The sequence below is a fragment of the Protobothrops mucrosquamatus genome, unplaced genomic scaffold (genome assembly GCF_001527695.2).
Source record: "Protobothrops mucrosquamatus isolate PMUCROS unplaced genomic scaffold, P.Mucros_1.0 scaffold_134, whole genome shotgun sequence".
Lineage (NCBI taxonomy): Eukaryota > Metazoa > Chordata > Lepidosauria > Squamata > Viperidae > Protobothrops > Protobothrops mucrosquamatus.
This window is the reverse complement of record NW_015386210.1, coordinates 124,627-143,634: the sequence shown is the minus strand read 5'-3', so window position 1 is coordinate 143,634 and position 19,008 is coordinate 124,627. Positions and strand designations below refer to the sequence as shown.

The 19,008-nt window shown below is 38.6% G+C and overlaps 1 protein-coding gene across 1 annotated transcript in view; it reads right to left on the bottom strand.

The window, feature by feature from the left end:
* The window catches only part of SDHA (succinate dehydrogenase complex flavoprotein subunit A), a 129,178-nt gene that overhangs the window by 13,465 nt on the left and 96,705 nt on the right, over nucleotides 1-19,008 (bottom strand). Inside the window, exons 10-13 of the mRNA XM_029284516.1 lie at nucleotides 17,193-17,364; nucleotides 15,097-15,215; nucleotides 11,279-11,390; nucleotides 5,210-5,340 (exon numbers count right to left, since the gene is read on the bottom strand). Coding sequence (XP_029140349.1) covers nucleotides 5,210-5,340; nucleotides 11,279-11,390; nucleotides 15,097-15,215; nucleotides 17,193-17,364 — 534 coding nt within the window. The remainder of the gene's footprint in view (nucleotides 1-5,209; nucleotides 5,341-11,278; nucleotides 11,391-15,096; nucleotides 15,216-17,192; nucleotides 17,365-19,008) is intronic.

Below are 19,008 nucleotides of genomic sequence, written 5' to 3'. Positions count from 1 at the left end.
TATATATATATATATATATATATATATATATATATATATATATATATATATAGTAGGAAACAAAACGTGAGCACCAGGAGGTTGTAAAACAGTTAAAAGTTTTAATAAAACATTAAAAACCTTTAAAAGAATATTAAAAAGGACCTAGCTTTCGTTGGATCCTACCAACATCGTCAGGGTAAAGAATAACTCAATGGGAGAAACCATTTATAGGCCAGCCAACGCCTGCGCCCGGGCCCTAGATCTTGTGACGGGTCCTGGATAACCAATCGATGTATGCCCCTCATCACTCTCATTAACTATCCTTGCATTGACACTCACACCCCCATTCCTCCTTGTCCGTGCACCGTGAGGGCGCTTAGCCTCACCTGGCACACAAGTGCCATCTAGTTGTCCCCTCTTCTGTTCCTTGTTCGCCTCCATCCAATCCGGCTCGGGCTGTAACCCAGCAGTCACGTCCCCACCCTCCATTTCGCCGATGCTAAGTGTGTGCGGGGGTGGGAGCTTCCACGCCTCGTCCGGACGATCTCCTTTGTTGTTTTCTCCCGTCTGGCTCCACCTGGCTCGCAACTCCAGAGTCACCCTCCTATCCTCCATCTCATCCTGCGACAACTCTCGGGCACACCTGGCTCGCAACTCCAGAGTCGCCCTCCTATCTTCCATCTCATCCTGCGACAACTCTCGGGCACACACAGCCACCTCCAGTCGAGGGAGTCCTGGGCTACCTTTCTTCCATACGCCTCCCAGCGGGGAAACCCCTTTTGGGCACGGCGGGTGGGTCGGGTGTGGTGGGGGTCCGGATCACCGTGTTAACCCGTCCTCGTTCTTATACCTCACCTCCCACGCTCCCCACGTGCGAGGTTGCGCTCCCGGTGTGTGGCTGCAAGGGTCTATGGTCATAGCGACCCCCATAGCAGTGGAGTCGGCGTAACTCTCCAAACAGCAACAGCACCGCATCCCCAGTCGCACGCCCTCCTACCCAGGAGTCACTCGTTTGTCTTCAGTGTTATTTTTAACCATATATATATATATATATAACCAAAGACACACACACACACACACACACACACACACACACATATATATGCAGGTCTTGGCGTATTCGGGTCTTTTCCCGTGTAAGATTGAGAGTATCTTGGATATTATGAAACAGCTGAACAATCCGCAAACAATGACTCCCACACAGCCAACCAATCCACCTACAGCAACTAAGCCAGCACTCCACACACCCCCACCAGTATTTATAGAGAGACGGCAGCTCCGATCACACTTTATTCGCACAGGCACGAAGCCGAAGACCCCAGCCTGAAGATGACAAGTGGGACCTCGTCGAAATGTTGCCAAGATACTCTCAATCTTACACGGGAAAAGACCCGAATACGCCAAGACCTGCATACCTGTACCCGTGAAAATCTACGAAAACATATTCGCAGCGACTCCGGTCGTGTCTGGAGACTCGTCTCCACATCGGCCGGGTTTTCTTTGCCGGTAGACCCCTTAGTGGGTCGAAAGTCGCCCTGGAGGGGCGACCCCTGAGGAGGAGGCTTGTTGGTGACTGCGGGAGGGCGGCAGCTTCTCTCGTGGCTCCAACTATCTCCTTAGGGCCAACAGAGCAAAGATTGTCCTGCAAGATGGCCGATTACCCTGCTGCACCAGCCAAAAGTCACAACTACATCTAAGCGTGATAGATCCACAGCAGATGATCCGGGTGCAACCCCTTCTGCTCCTCTCTTCACCCTACTGTTTTTTTTTTGCCTGTAAAAGCTTTGTTGGAATTATTTCCCTGTCTTGAAAAAGCAGCTTTTGTATGCGTGGGAAGAAAGGCGCTGAACAAAAGGATAGAACAAATTTTTTTAATGACTATACTTTATTCTTATTTACTTTGGGGTACAGAAAAAACTCTTTTTTAAGAGCTGTACTATTATTTTACACTGGAAGATTATTTCTTTTTCCACCTTTTCCTTTAAAAGATAGAAAAAAGGGGGAAAATGGTGTCTGGAAAAGATTTTTTAATCTACTGAGGACATCTAGTGGCGAAAACGTAACATTGCAACTGCTGGTTATTGTTTGGAGATGAGATGGACTTGACCTTCAAACTACTCTTGAAGAGAAAAGATAAGCTGATACAGCTGTGGGAATTGTGGGGGTGGATTGCTTAACTTTTATTAAATACAGCCTCCACCAAAAGAAAAAAGGGATTCTCTTTAATTACTATTAAAATGGAGAAACCTTATTCACAATTAAACTGTAAACTTATATTGGAAAAGATTTATGAGGCTACTGAAGAAATATGTGCTACAATGAAAGAGATTACTACAGAATTAAGAGCCAGAAACTGTACTCCAAACCTTCAAACTGACTTTCAGACTACATCTGACCATTCTATAAACCAAAACATACTAGAAGAGGAATCAATTGAGATTAAAGAGGAATTTATTTTACCTTACAAGCATTTCATCTATATCTTCGAGGATCAGAAAAATCAACGACTGAGATTTGAACCTTTAAAGCAACGAAGCTTTAAGGATAAGAGAAATAGACGCCCAATGCAGAGGACAGGATGCTTTTTACTGTCTCAAATGATACTACAAGCAACAGAGACTTATCGGCTGAAAGGGAAGCTTTGTTATGGAAACCTGCCTGGCACAAAAAGGCCAGAATAAGACTGAAAAGAGAAATTTAAAATTATATCTAATGGATCAAAGGCACTGTAGAATTATGGATTGATTTAAGGATTAAGATTTAGAGTTAGAAGAGAAAAATGGGTGATTATTAGAATATATATGTTAAATAGATTAAGAATGTATTTTTGGGAATAATAGGTTTATTTGTATGAAAAGTACTATGTAATGGAATGAAGAAAATTGAAGAGGTGTTTTAGATCTGGATTGACTTAATAATTAATCGAATGTTAATTTAGTAAGATGATATTTTTGTCTGATAATATGGATGTTATTAGGTATGATAATTAACTGGATGAAGTGATAACTGCAAGTTAACAAGCTCATCTCTGGGGCCTCAATTGGTTGATTAGAACCCTCTGCCCCCCCTGGCACTGCCAACTGAAAATAACCAAACTGTAATCAGTTTCACAATGAATGCTTTTGTTGTCAGGTGGATGAAATTTGATCACAAATGTGTTGATTGGAAAATGATTCATTATGATTTATTATCATGGTTGACTCCACAGTAAGTCAGGTATGTAGACTGGATTTGGCATTTTTATCTACCTATCAAGTGCTTCCCAGGATTGGGATAGGCAAATGATGTTGTTTTATAGTGTTAAAGCTTATGAACACAGGATGTAAGCTATTCCAAGTAAAGCAACCTTTTGCAATTAACTGATAGTGATTCTGTGAAAGCTGGTGATGTTCAAGTAGTGCTCCAGATATTTTGGGATTGCCCCAAGGCAGCTATTACTATTGGTATTATCTTTGCTTTCTATTATTATGATTTGTTGCAGTAAACCAGATATTTAGACTGGATTTGGCATTTTTATCAAATCCTTCCCAAGGATCTGAGATAGGTTGATTATATTAAAGATACAGGTAGTCTTCGACTTATGATTGTTGCTTAACAGATGTTGGGAGTTATGGCAGACTCTCCAAAAGTCACTGCAGCTCTGTCAGTCACTCTTATGACTGATCACAGAGATGTTGAAGTGCCTCCCCACTTATCTTCCCCCTCCCCAATTCTTGCAAGTATTGGTCTCCCCCAACAATTTCTAACAAGCCTTAGATTGCTTTCCACTCCTCCAGGCCTACACACTCCTCGTTTACCTTTTGAAGAGTTCTAAAGCCTTTCATGGTGCTGGAACTGGTTGCTTTGTTGCATGGTGTGATTCCAGATTTTTGTTGCAGATCTTTAAGGCAGCAAAATGGGAGTTTGTCTTGTGACTGCCACAAGTGGGCAGGACAAAATGGCAGCTGCTTCGGGGTGACCACTGTGTGGCCCATGGACAAATCACTCTATTTTGCTGCCTTAATACAGTTTGCATAGCTCTACAGAAGTTTTTTTTACAGTTTTCAGAAGTTCTCTGCAGCATTGTACAACCTCATTAATACAACAAAATGTAGGGGGTTGCCTCTGGGCTGTGCAAGGCCAATACAGAAGCAGCTCAATTTTGTCTTCATTTGCTTGTAGAAGCGGATGAGGGACAAACCACTCCATTTTGCTGCCTTAATGAGATTACCCAGAGCTGCAAGATTCATGAATGACAAAGCAACCTGTTCCAGTGCTTCAAAGGTAACTTGGAGGGTATTCAGCCTGGTAGGGTAGGAATCAGGCCTAAGACTTGCGGAACCTGATGAACATAGGAAAAGACCTGTGGAGAGCCAAGGGGAAGAAAGCAGAGCATGTGGATGTCTCGGAGAAAGCCTTGGGAGGGCTGGAGCAGATTCCATTACAGTCACATCATAAGGACTATTTGTCCTTGTGATCACAGGATGTAGGATCCCTGGTGGCACAGTGGTTAGTTTGTTGTATTGCAGGCAAACTCTGCCCACAGCCTGGAGTTTGATCCTGACAGAGCTCAAGGTTGACTCTGCGTTCTATCCTTCTGAGCTCAGTAAAATGAGGATTCAATATGCTGCATTGTAAACCTCCAGGGAATGCTGTAAAGCACTATCAGGTGGTATATAAGTCTAAGTGCTATTGTTAATGTAAGCTGTTCCAAGTAAAGCAGCTGGTGAAGCATCTTCCTTCCCTTCACCTCTCAATGGAGAGGGGACAAAAACTGGGCAAAGGAAAGGCATGTAGCAGCAGCAGAAACCAATGTAACTTCAAAGTAGCTGAATGGTGCCTTTGTGACAGGATAGACAGACAGACATGTACATACATACAAATTTAGTTAGAGGTTAAAAAATAAGTTTGTAGACTTTTTCTATAATAAATGTCTCTTTGGGAAAACATGGAAGATGGCCACATTCTCCTTGTTGGTGGTCTGTACCATTTTGCAAAATAATCCCTTCTAAGAATTGTGAAACACATAAAGTCATCAAGATAATGACATGTATTTTTATAATTTCAATGACAGAAAACAGTCTGTTCAGACACATTCTTAAACTATTAAAATGCAGTATAAGCAAAACTTCTTTGATAGAGAAATGAGGATAGTTCTATAGAAAGTACAAACGTTTGTAGTTATCTTGCCTACACTAAGAGTATTTATGATAGCAGTTTAAGAAATAACTTCTAAATAAATATGTACCTTATAGTCCTCCCTAGCATGAGCTCCACGTGACTCTTTTCGAGCTTCTGCTCCATAAATAGTTTGTAAAGCACACAGCATGAGATTTTGTAGCTCCAAAGTCTCTACCAAATCAGTATTCCAAACAACACCTACAAGTACAACACAAAGTATGGAACAGTTTTAGAAATTATAGGGAGAAAGCTTTTCAGCAGATATACCAGATTCTTCCTTCAGTATAATTTAACGGTACTAGTGCACAAAGCAGAAAGAAGCTTAATACTTCTTTAAGACTGAAACGCAGCTTGATAAATACACTTAGCAATAAACGTTGAACACAAGGTATACTTCTGAGTAAGGAAATGAATTGTGAATTTCTCATATATAGATTTCAGGTGGGGGTGAGTTAACACATTTGTACAAATACTTTCAATTTGCATAAATTATAATTCCAACCCTTCCTAATTTATTTTTAGAATTTTCTACAAAACAGGATTGGCAAAAGCTATTTAAGTCATTGGTTTCAATCCTGCTCAATGGAGGAATCTGAATTAAAGCAACATGAGCAGATGGTTGTTTAGCTTCTGTATGAATATCTGCAACAAAGGCAAACCTACTATACTTTTTTAGTAATTGGTCCCACTGTTCTTCTAAACTTTCAACCAGAATCTGTTTCCTGTAATTTAAGATTACTATGCTATGACTGTAATGCATAGATAGTCCACAACTTACAACTGTAATTAAGCCTGACAATTATTGTAATGTCATGATAATCATAAAGTGAGTCATCACATGACTGGACCCAGTTTGAAATGCACCGTATGGTCACAAATGCAGGTGGGCTGCTAATTCCCTCCTCCTCCTATCTCCTTCAGACTCTGCCATTTTGGCCACCCACCCCTGCCACTCTCCACTTCCCCAGTTGAACTTTACAATCTGCAAGGCCTTTGTGATCCCCACCTATCTCATTTCATCTCTTCCGTTTGGCCACCCTGCATGCTACCACTATCTACCCACTGCTATCCCCAGCCGATCCTTGGCATGACAGCAGTGTCATCACTGGGCTTAACACTGCTATCCCAGATACTGGGCTTTCTGCTGCACATTTCCAACTGCATACTCCTTTTGCCTGCTGAGCCTTGACATAATTCACTGCCATCTCCTGGCTGCTGGCTGTGGTGTTGCAAAACAGTTGTTTTTCCTACAAGGGGTTGCTCCTCCTGAGAGGCAAGCAAAAGTGATAGGTGCAAGCTGCAGACTGTGACCCGGAGCAGCTACATCCCAGCTAGCAAACCCCTAATTGGTGTAGGTTATACTCATTTTCTTTGCATATGCTCCTCCCTGAATTGTGATAGAGATCCTTGGTGGTCTCTGAGGTTGGTTGTTTTCTTGTAGACATTTCATTACCCAAACTAGGTAACATTATCATGAGCACTAATGATATTACCTAGTTTGGATAATGAGACATCTGCAAGAAAACAACCAAGCTCCAAGACCAGGAAGGATCCCTCCATTCAAGCCCGAGCTACAAATATTCTGCTTTATTGCTAACTTATGACAGGGCTAATGTGCTTCCTGCCCCTGTCCTTGTCCCACCTCTGTCTCTGCCTTTTCCATTTGTGTTCTTAAAAAAGGAAATGAATATTGTAGCAATGAATATTGTAAAAAGTTTTATTTATTAAGAAATCTGGAGCAAGGATGAATATATAGTTGCTAAAATCTATACAAGTTTATTCCAATTTGAAACAATACAAAAAGGTTGAGGAATAGACTTCCGGTTCCGGTTCACGGCGTCACTAGTCACACGGGGAGACTTGTCTCCTCGTCGGCTAGCTTTCCCTTCGTCGGCGGACCCTTATACGGGTCCAAAGTCGCCCTGGAGGGTGCGACTTCCGTCAAGGAGGCCCCTGTCCGGCTGCAGAGGAGCGGCGGCTCCTCCAGCTGTCCGGACGATCTCCGAGGGCCAGTGAAGATCGGCTGGTAAAATGGCCGATCGCTCTGCCGCTTCAGAGCGTAAGTCAGATGACATCTAAGCTGTGAGTGCCCCCATGGTGAACCCGGGTGAGAATCTGCTTGCAACTCTCTCTTTTCTATTTTTCTTTTTGCTACCTGTAAGAGCCTTTGGAATTATTTCCCTGGTTTGAAAAGGCAGCTTCTACCTTTTTTGGGAAGAAAGGCGTTTCTGTATAAATACAGAAAAAGACTTTATTTTATTTTATTTCTATGTATATCTTTCTCTTTGGATACAAAAGAAAGAAGATGGAAAAGGTTTTCTTTCCTCTCACTTTTTAAGAACTGCATTATTTTTTTCTTCTTATATATTATATTTCAAAAGATAGAAACAAGGAACTGATTTCTGGAAAAGACTTTCTTCAACTCACTGAGGACATCTAGTGGTCAAAATGTAATACTACGGCTTTGGCTTTTTTTTTTTTTTTTAAAAAAATGGGACTCTGAACTTTAAAATACCTTTGAGGAAAAGATAAGCTGTCCAGCTGTGAAAGCTGTGGGGGTGGATATTCTCTGCATTAGATACAGCTTCCACGAAAAGGAAAGAGAATTTTTGTTAAGCATTATATTAAAATGGAGAAAACTTTGTCACAAGAGAACTGTGCACTCATATTGGAAAAGATTTATGAGGCCACGGCAGAAATACGTGCTACAATTAAAAACTGTACTTTAGAATTGAGATCTAGAGATTTTACCACATCTGTTCAAATGGATCTCCAGGCTACATCTGACTATGATATAAACCATAATATATCAAAAGAGGAACCTACAGTGACAGAAGAGGAACTTATTTTACCTGACAACCCTTTCTTCAGCAACTTAGAGAGTCAGAAGAAGCAAAGATAAAGATCCCCAACTACAAAGCAACGACGCTGCAAGGAGAAGAGGAAAAGACGTCTATTGCAGAGGAAGAGATTTCTACTCTCCCAAAGATTACTACAAGCAACAAAAATGGATCCACTGGCTGAACGGGAAGCATTTCTATGGATGCCGGTGTGGCATAGAAAAAAACCCAGAATTAGACTGAAAAAGAAACTTAAAACTGTTTAATGGATTAAAAAGCAATGTTTGTTTTATGGTTTGTTTCAAGGATAATGATTTAGAGTCAGAAGTAAGAAAAATAAAATTACAGACATGTGTGTTTAAATTAGTTAGATGATCTTTTTGTTGTACGGAAATCTGCTTGGTACAGAAATATGAAAGTCAAAATTGGACTGAAAAAAGAAACTTGGTTTTATGGACTGTACTAAAGAAAAAATATATAATTATACATTTATATATATATATATGTTTAAAGAGACTACAAATGTATTTTTTTTGGAAGAATAGATTGATTTTGAGAGAAATTATATATTGGAATTGGAAAAAAAAGGTTGAGCTTTTAGAAAGGAATGTTGAAGTACTTAAATTACTTAGGTCAGTGTTTCTCAACCTTGAAAATTTTAAGGCATGTTGACTTCAATTCCCAGAATTCCACAGCCAGCATTGCTGGCTGTGGAATTCTGGGAGTTGAAGTCCACATGCCTTAAAATTTTCAAGGTTGAGAAACACTGACTTAGGTGATCTTTGTCTATAACAATATGATTTGATAAGGTATGAGAATGAATTGGATGGAACTGGAAGTCTTTGTAATGAATTGAAATATTAAGTTTAATACAGTTTTTTCTTTTCTTTTTTTTTAAACTAAGTTACTTATTATTGGAAGAAGAAACAAATTGAGATTGATGATAAAAAGAGGGAGGAGAGAGATTACGAGCTTGAACATATCTGGAAGAGATAGTTGAAATGATAATTGGTGATATAAAACAATATTTGATTATGATAATTGTAAATTGAGAAAGTTTTAAAACAGGTTTAGTAGTAATAGAAATTTAAGCTAGAAATGGAATATATTAAATTTACTATGTTATTTGAGGGAAATAGAGAGATGATGGTGAATGTATTAAGATGAGCTGTTTATATGTTTTCACTTTGGAATGTTTGTTCACCCAACCACCATGGTGTGTCATAAGTACTTTTTGTTAAAAATTAGAAAACCAATAAAATATATTTTTTAAAAAAAGGTTGAGGAATATATGACACAGTGGGATAAAAGTACTGATTATAATATACAAATGGGAACGATAGGAAATATGTGGCTGGAAGAATGAAATTTACATTGTTATAAAGTTAATTTTTATACAGTGATATACTGTTGTATATAATACCAGAAAAATGATCTAGGATGTATAAATGTACTTCAAATTTATGCTGGAAATGTGAATAAGAAGGATAATTTTATCATACTTGGACATGTAAAAAAACTAGAAAATATGGGGCTCAAATACAGAGAATTTTAAAAGTTAATATTTAATTTTTAATGTTTAAATCTTTAATCTTAAATCAAAACATTTGATCCTGAGACTGATTATAAGAGCTAGAAAAGAGCGATAGAACATTGTTTTTATAAATTGTAACATTTGATAAGTGCAGTGAGATTACTAAATGCACAAAGATGTTTATCTACAATACCTGTAATAGAGAAATGGTTGATGAAGATGACAACACTTGCTGAAATGGTTAACCTGACTTGCTAACCTGACTTGTTTGATTAGAGAAAAGACAATATCTATGTTTAGTGGTGACTGAAAATCCCTTATGGACTTTTTGCATAAAAAAGAAAAAATGATTTTAAGATTTACAATTTTGATGATTAGACTGAATAGATTATAGAAAGAAGAGAGTCATGATGTAACATTAGAGAGGCTAAAATATAATTGTATTTATAAGTGCTTTGAAGATTGGAAGCTATTTCTTTATATCTTTAAATTTTTCATTTTTTCTTTTCTTTTACCTTTTTCCACTTTTAGTTTTTTTGAATTTTTTCCCTCTTTCTCTTATTTCATTCTATTTGAGAATTTGTATTAGTTGTTACTATTGTTGTTGAAATATTCAATTAAGATTGCATGTGGAAAAAAGTTTGGGACAAAAAAAAATACATTATTCCATTAAACACAGCTCTTTCTGCTGTAGGCCCCATTTCAGCAGTCTCAGCCACTGACGGCTGGGGCCCTTGCATGCATGCTTTCCTCGGCCTCTCTCTGCTGTCACCTCTCTGGCTGCAAATATCGTAATCAACCTGCAGCAGAAAGGGCTGTCCTTAAAGAAACATGTTTCTTGTAAACAAAATTTTTGCACTCATTGCTCACTTTCTTCTTTAGCAACACAAATGAAAAAGGCAGAGACAGAGGTAGGATAGGAGTGTGGGGGGGACCACAGCAGTCATGTCACAAGCCAGACAGGCACATCAGGACAGGAGAGAGGCATAACCTAAGTTGCCTGGACTATGATTGCTCCAGCTCATGACCTGCGACCTGCAACCTGCACCTATCTTGCTTTGGCTTGCATCCCACATGGCACCACCATGTTGTTGAATGAACAGCTGCTTTGCAACACCATGGCTGGAAGCTAGGAGGAGACAGTGAATTGCATCTGGTGTGTGGAATACTGAGAAACAGATAGGGTGTGCACATACAGGAATGTGCAGCACGCTGAGACAGCTAAAGTGGGGCAGGCCCATTAAGAGCCCGCCTGGTTAGCAGTGGCAAGCTCAGCCTCAACAGAGCCCAGGAAGAAGAAGAATATGATAGTTGCGGTGGCAAGGGTAACATCAAGTATGTGATGATGACAGAATACAGAGAGAATGCAGTTGGGATAGATGGCAGAGTGCAGGGGAGCCAAAAGGACAGAAACAGTGGAGGGAGAAGCAGTGAAGAGTTAAAGTAGAGGTGAATATATAGGGCAGAACAGTATGAGGACCACATCTAATAATGATCCTTGTCCTGGCCTAACAACCACAGTGAGCATTCCTAGAACTGTTGCTGGTAAGCAATGTAGTCACATACTGTTTCATCTAACAACCGCTTTACTTAGCAATGAAAATTCTGATCCCAATTAGGGTCACTTTTGACTTACTTTTCTGCAAATCAATTGACTCAGTCTGCTTCATTTAAATGAAATATATGATGCAGATACATTTAGGTTAATTGGATAAAAAATATGAATTTTCACACATCTATAAAGTCTGTATTGAAATAATACCTCTATCAAATGTTTTCAGATCATCAAAATCTTTATAGAGTTTGGACATTTTTTCACAGCCTTCTTGTAAGACAGGGCCTGTACGGAACACAGCAGCATGGCTTTGCATTGTCTATAAAAAATGAAGGAGCAATACATTTCAACCCATTTTCTTTGATAGCTTTAAGTAAGAATTTAAGTTTCTACATTTGTCAAAACAATTATGTCAAAGCTCACCCACAAATTTTCAAGACAAGTATATAATTGTTTTCAGCACCTGTAAACTACTAGTTGATTTGTTTTTGCACAAAGTTATGTCTAAATTAATACAAAAAGGATATTTACAGCTTCCAACAGGAGTGGCACTTTTTTCTTCCCATACACTATATATATATGGCCCATGAGCTATAACTTTCTTGGGTATTGCACAAGGCTTTGATGTTATTTCTTGAAAATATTTAAGGGTAATTTTGACTGATTATTATGAACTGAATGAATTATCTAATTCCTAATTCAACCGTAATTATTCATGAATCTCTCATTAACTCTATTTTGAGATGCACATCAAGGATATATTCTGTCTCCTTTCTTTTCAATTTGAATTCAAACTCTCTAGCTTATAAAATAAGAAAATACATAAGAATCCTCCAAAATCGTCGTTTTCCCCAATGCGGAGCAGGAGGGACCAAGCAACTCCACAAAGCAAGTTTATGGGGCTAAAAAAAAAAAAAGTAAGATCAGCCTTTCCAACTTTGCAAAATCTTATTTTTTTTCAAGAGAAGTTGGAAAGACTGATCTTTTATTTTTTTTAGCCCCACAAACTTGCCTCGTGAAGTTGGTTGGTCCCTCCTGCTCTGCATTGGGGAAAGTGACGACTTTGGATGATTCTTCTTTGGTTTCCCTGCACATTTCTTCCTTTTGCAACACACCTTGTCCATTTCTCCAGCGAAAGAGCAGCATCTTGAGCTGCGGGGAGAAATGTGATGGAGCTGGAAAGCAGTTTGTTTAGGAGCCCCTCTTGCAATTTGGAAAAGGACTCAGGGTGCTTCTGGCAAGTGAGGAAAGGAGGATGGTGGTATGCAAAGCTCTCCGGCTCCGCGGTGGCACAATTTGTGAAATCTGGGTTCAGTGCTTCAGCAATGGTGGGGCAAGGCCGCACCCACTTGTGAGAGAGGCCAGGGCTTAGCAGGGAAGGGGAGAAGCCAGACCAGCGCTTCTCCACCAGGCTGGACAAGGGCTCCGCCATCCAAGACTGCACAGGAGGCGAGCGAGGGCAGTGCAGGGCTCTTAGGTGTGGCATTAAAGGAGCATGTTGTAGTGTCTCTCTGGTCATTTGTAAGGGCGAACAACCCCTATGATGTTGCAACATACATAACTTTGGGACCCGGTTGTAAGTACTTTTGGCAGGGATGTCGTAATTTTGAACAGTCACTAAGTGAACATTTGTAACTCAAGTAATATCTGTATTTAACAAAATTGTTACAAAAGGTATCTAATTATCCTATTAAGCTAGAATAAATTAGAACTGACATCAAAAGATGTCACAAATTTGATGAATAGTATTTTTGGTTATATTCTCTCTCCTTTGTTAAAGTAAGGATCCCTAGGGAGCTTTCCTAATTGGTACATTTTAAACACAATGAAACACATGTAGCTTAGAATTCCTTTAGTATTTGGGCTGATTAAGCTGAACTTAATTCCAAGGTTTATTTTTTGCATTCCTGCATTTTTGCTATCATAGTATTCTAAATCAATTTAAACAATACTACATACATGGTTCATGGGAATAAATGGAATGGAATAAATGAATGGAAATATATGAAGGGAACCACCATGCTGGGCCAGAGCAATGAAACTTGCATTCCAAAAATCTGAGCTTCCTTACTCCAGGCCAGCACACTGATTCCCCATAGGCCCCTTATCAGTCAACAGGAGTGCTGATTTACCACCAGCCTATCAAGTACTTAGAAGGCCAGGACTGGGCAGCCAAGCAAACTAATGACTCAATCAACATCTAAAAAGCCACATACAACAGGCACTATAAATACCACACACAGGACAGCAAACACTCTGCTAGAGAGAAGTTCCCTGAGGATGGGAGCCCCAGCATGAGTCTGAAAGCCTGGAATACAAAACTTCTGGTCCCAGGACCGACCCAGATTGGATCTTACACTAACTTTCTGGTTGGAAAGTTAGTGATTCTGATCTTTCCGAATAGTAAAAAAGCTGGAAAAAAACTTTCTATCATTCAAAAAAAATTGTACTTGCTAACTTTTCAGGCAGAAAACTAACACGTATGATGCCTTTGAAGTGTAGCTAGAGCCTTTCTAGCCTTCAAAGTAATTATGAGGGTGTGCCATCTCTGTCTTTCTGAGTGATAAAAGGCTATAAAAAGCTTGAATCTTTGGGACACAAGATTCTTTTCTCCAGCCCAGAATTGAGTTTCCTTCTTTGCTGAAGTGATGGGATGGCAGTAGGGTGGAAGAGGAAAGATACTGGCACACAGCTGGAGAAAAGAAGCTTGAATCTTAAAAATCTTTGTTTCTCCAGTCCCTGCCCCCACCCTCCATGGAGGCGCAACCCCACTGACTTTTGTGGGAAGCCAGGAGAGAAGATTGCAAAGTGCAGCATGCTTAGCAACTGGTTGTAAGTGTAAACAGGTTGCCACTGCCTGAAATACTATTACATGATCACAGGGGTGGTTCAAGTAATTTTTCCTGAGTCTCTTGTTGTTTCGAAAGGATCATTAATTTGAAGATTCTGTAAGGGAATCAGTAGTCAAAATTAACAGATTAATGCTTGGCAGAGTAGCCATAATGCCTTAAAAAAGATATTTAAATGTTGGGTTGTATCTATAACTACAAAGACCATATGTATACAATCCTTGTGCAGGCAATGTGACACTCCATGAAAATAAAAGATGGACTTTGAAGAATAGGTTAAGAAGTTACAGAAGAGTCCTGAGAATACCATAACCATAACGTAACAGCCCCAAACAAATAAATAAATAATCAAAACAACACAGAGTTCTCACTTGAAGCAAAAATAACCAACCTCAAATTATCATACTTTGGATACATTAAGCAAAAGACCTAGCTCTATAGAAAAGTTTGTAATGCTGGGAAAGGCAAAAGAAAAAAGATGACTAGCAGCAACATGGACTGGAATCAATTACAGCGATGAGAGATACACAATTAGAAAATCTGAAAAAAAAAAGATTATCCTGGAGAAATCTATTTATGTGATCCCTAAGAATCAATCACTAACTTGTTGGTCCATAATCAGTCAGTACATAAGAATTCTTATAATACACTATCTTTTACTAGACTATGTACAAAACAGAAAATTTATTTTATCATTTTTTCAAAAATATCTACAAAGTCAGTTGCAGCTAAAATCACTATAGAAGATAGCAGGAATGTGTTATGGTTCTGTGCAAAAAAATAAATCTCCCTTGTTTAAAACAATCATTTCCAAAATGTATGGGAGATATATTTGTATTCTGCAATTCCTCCATGCAGCAAACAAGCAATATTATTAGAATCCCATTAATCATTTAAAAAGCTGAGATATAAGAAGTTTAATTTAGGGAACTCTGTGACTAGACAAACTTCAATTTAAATTGCTGAACCCAACAATATAACCATATCAAATTAAGCCTTGATAATTTATCAATGTTTAACTTATGGATGGATGCATTGATATTAAATTTGGAAAAGTCAAGGGTAGAATTTTTTGGGGGAAAAATATTTAGAACATTCTTAAATTGAGTTGACAATTAATCATGTGCTGCAAGTTCAGATTAAAAGCCTGTCCTCTAATCCAAAGATCTTACTTACTTTTTGCATACTAAGTCTCAATTCTGATGTTCTCACTCTTCCATTGGCAAAGCGCAATTTGTCAAGGTTTGCAACAGATTCTTCACCTGCATTTGATTTGATTGATGGAATTGATTCCCCTAATAAGAATAAGCATAATTATTATTTAACTGCATAGGGTTTCTTTGGAGAGAACAAAGATAATATTAAGAAAGGAGAGTATTTGTGACTCAGGGTTGACATGAAGGATTGACGATGATGTCACCTAGTTTGGGTAATGAAACGTCTGCAAGAAAACAAGCAAGTTCATAGAGCACCAAGAACCCTTCAAAGATAATATTACCCATATTCTCATCTATCTTATAAAAATATAGAAGAATTCATTCTATGTGACACCTATAACTGACAATTAGTACTCGCCACTACCATTCAGGGTGAAAATGGAACGAGTCATTCAGTTGTGGATACAATTGAAGATGGTGGTTATCACTTATAAATCTGGTGTGAGGTTAGTTATTTAATGAATTGCCACTCTTCATTAATTTCTGTCAGTCCAACACAATTCTGCCAGAGTCAGCATGTTCTGGATCACATAGTTTAAATTTGTTTGTTTGTTGCTGATTTTGGAAAGCATAATTATGTCCTTAGCTCCCAAATAACATTAGATGACATTAGATAAGTTCATTAGAGGTAATGAGAATTTAGAAACACATATTCTCTGAATGTTGTAGTACAAAAAAGAAAACAACCTCCCCTCGCAGCATGATAATTTTCATGCAAATTCAAATAGAAGTTAATACCTAGAAATGCTATTACAGGTAGTCCTCTAAATATGACAAGTCAATAATGAACAAAGTTATGAAAGACATCTCAAAACTATGCATGACTCTGTTTCAAAGTTACAATGGCTGTAGTTTTCCCCACCATAAGATGCTAAACTCCCCTCCAATCTCTAATCCTTTTAAAAACCTTACCTTGATTCCAGACTGAAGAGTAGAGGAAAGGAAGGAAACAAACAAATGCTTTTTGCAGCTAAAATTCAGGAAGTTTAGCCAGCTGCAGCAAAATGGGACAGAAGATGGGTCTTTGCAAACCTTTTGCCTGTTTGTGTAACTGCCTGTGGGACCTAGCTCGATTTGTCTTTAAAATCCTAGCTGGGATCTATAGGCAGTGAGACAAAGTTAAAAGCTTTGCAAAATTCCGCGCTGAATTTTTTCCGTAGCTGCTGAAGGCAAAAAGCTGCAGAAAAAAAATTTCATTGCTTGCTTGCATATTTTCTTTTCTGTATTCTTCGGCCTGGAGTCAGGTTTTTAAAAGGGATAGAGCAGAGATGAGAAGTTTTGTTTTGGCACCTATTTATTTGGGGGGGGGGGTCAACAAGTCTGTCCCTTTCAGCTTTTTTTTGTTTTGTTTATTGAAGAAATGTGGCTTTCTGGCGAAGAAAGGGAGTTAAAGCAAGGGAAACCCTTTTGGGAAGCTAGTCCCAAAGTTACCACATTAGCTAGGAGAAGTTTGCAATTTCCCAATGGCCAGCTGATTGGAGGCTAATGGATTGGGGCAAAAAGCTCTAAAGAGTAGGGAACTGGTTCCTTTTTTGGCCCAGTAAGGCAGGAGCAATCTTGGCAGGACAAATACAGTGGCAGAACCAGGAAAAGTAGGTGTGCCCAGTGTTTTCCTTCCCCATTGTTTCTCACTGGCAAGACAGTCAACTGTGTGGCAGGCATGTATGACCTCCCAAGGGGCAAAAGCAGAGCCAGGAGTATCTCAGAAGATGAGGGAGGCTTTGGGAGGCCCAAGACAAGTAGGGTTGTGCTGCATTAGGCCTTCCAGGATCCCCCCCCCCCGTCCCTGAGATACCCCATGGTCCAATTAACAGCACACCCATTTGATTAATAAATGCACTGGGAAGAACAAGGTTGATTAGTTGTTACTTGAGGCAATTAATTTAACATTTGTCCTGACCCCAATAGATAGGCTCCATTATGGTCATAACTCGAGAACTACATATAACTTTCTAAGTGAAGACATAAACATTCTTAATTTTTAAGTATGTTACAGAATAAAGCGTTGTAAAATTTAAAGTACACCATTTTAAAAGTTAAAAAATAGAGACCTACCAGGTTTGCATAATTCTGCAATGGTAAGAGCACAGGCACGACCAAAGACTACCAAGTCCAAAAGCGAGTTTGCACCAAGTCGATTAGCACCATGAACAGATGCAGAAGCTGCTTCACCACAAGCATATAAACCAGGTACTATTTGATCTTTGCCATTTTCACGTATAATTACCTGTCAATATATATATATATATATATATATTCAATATTTTATTAATTTTTATAGTCACAAATGCTTAATATTTTATCAGTAACATATTGTCTGGGTTACAATATTTAACTTACTAATACATGTTAAACTCCTTTCTCTCTACCTCATTTTTCTAGCCACTGATAAAATGTATCCCATGTTCTAAAGCAGGCATGTCAAACTGCCGTCCCGCAGGTCAGATGCGTCATGCCGAAACCGCACCCACCCATTGCCGGCAATGGGGAAAAAGTCCTCATATGTTGCACGGCATCATGTGACGTTGCGAGTTTGACATGCCTGTTCTAAAATATTCTGAGTCTTCTTTCTCTTTCATTTTCAGTGTCAGTCTGTCCATTTCTGCACAATCTAAAATTTTCTTAATTATCTCTTCCTCCATTGGTAATTCTTCATCTTTCCAATGTTGAGCAAATACAATTCTTGCTGTAGTTAACACATGTAACATTAAGTATACACATTCCTTCTCATAATTTCCTATAATTATATATAACAGAAATAACTCTGACTTAAAATCTATGTGTTTTTTAGTCATTTTCTCTAACCATATATGTATTCTTAACCAAAATCTTTTGGCTTTAGAGCATGTCCACCAAAGATGATAATATGTGCCTGTTTTTTGTCTACATTTCCAACAATTGCTAGACATACTTTTAAACATTTTCGCTAACCTCATAGGTGTTAAATGCCATCTGTAGAACATTTTGTATAGGTTTTCTTTATAAGTCACCGCCATTGTTATTTTAGAGTTTCTTTCCCAAAGGCTTTGCCAGTTTTCTAGCTCTGTGTTATGCCCAAAGTTTTTTGCTCATATTTTTTCTTTAACTTGTTCCTTTTCCATCTTTAAACTTAACATATACTTACACAGTTTCTTAATCAATTTTTCATCTGATGTCAATAATATCTGGTCAAATTCTGTCTGTTCTTTGTAAAATCCAAATGTTTTAACATATTTTTCATATCTTGTTTGAATTTGCAGGTGTGGCCACCATGATAAATCAATGCCCTATTCTTCCAGTTCTTGTCTAGGTTTTAGTTTCCCTTCAATATTCAAAATGTCTTTCTTTATAAGTCACAATTTTCTCATAGTTAATTAAGTTTGGGTAAACAAATGCTTCCATTGTTGAAAGCCATCTAGGTATTTTCATGTAGATTTTTGCGTTTACTTTTTCCCATTCTAGAAGAAGACCAAATAAAAGAGGAGGTGGAGTTGCTCTCTATATAAGAAATAACTACATCTCTACAGAAATAGAGCACAACAATGACGAAAACTGTCTTGAATGCATTTGGGTCAATATAAAAGGGAGAAAAAATGACATTGCCATAGGTGTATACTATAGGCCACCCAAACAAACAGAGGAAATAGATGAACTTTTTGCTAGTCAGCTAACTAAGGTATGTAGAAAGCACACCACCATAGTAATGGGGGACTTTAATTACCCTGATATCAACTGGGAGACAAACTCTGCACCAAGTGGAAGATCAAACAGATTCCTGACAAACCTAGCAGACAACTTTGTCTCCCAAAAAGTAGAGAAGGGAACTAGGGGATTAGCCATTTTGGATTTAATTCTCACTAACAGAGATGAAATGATAGAAAGTGTTGAAGCC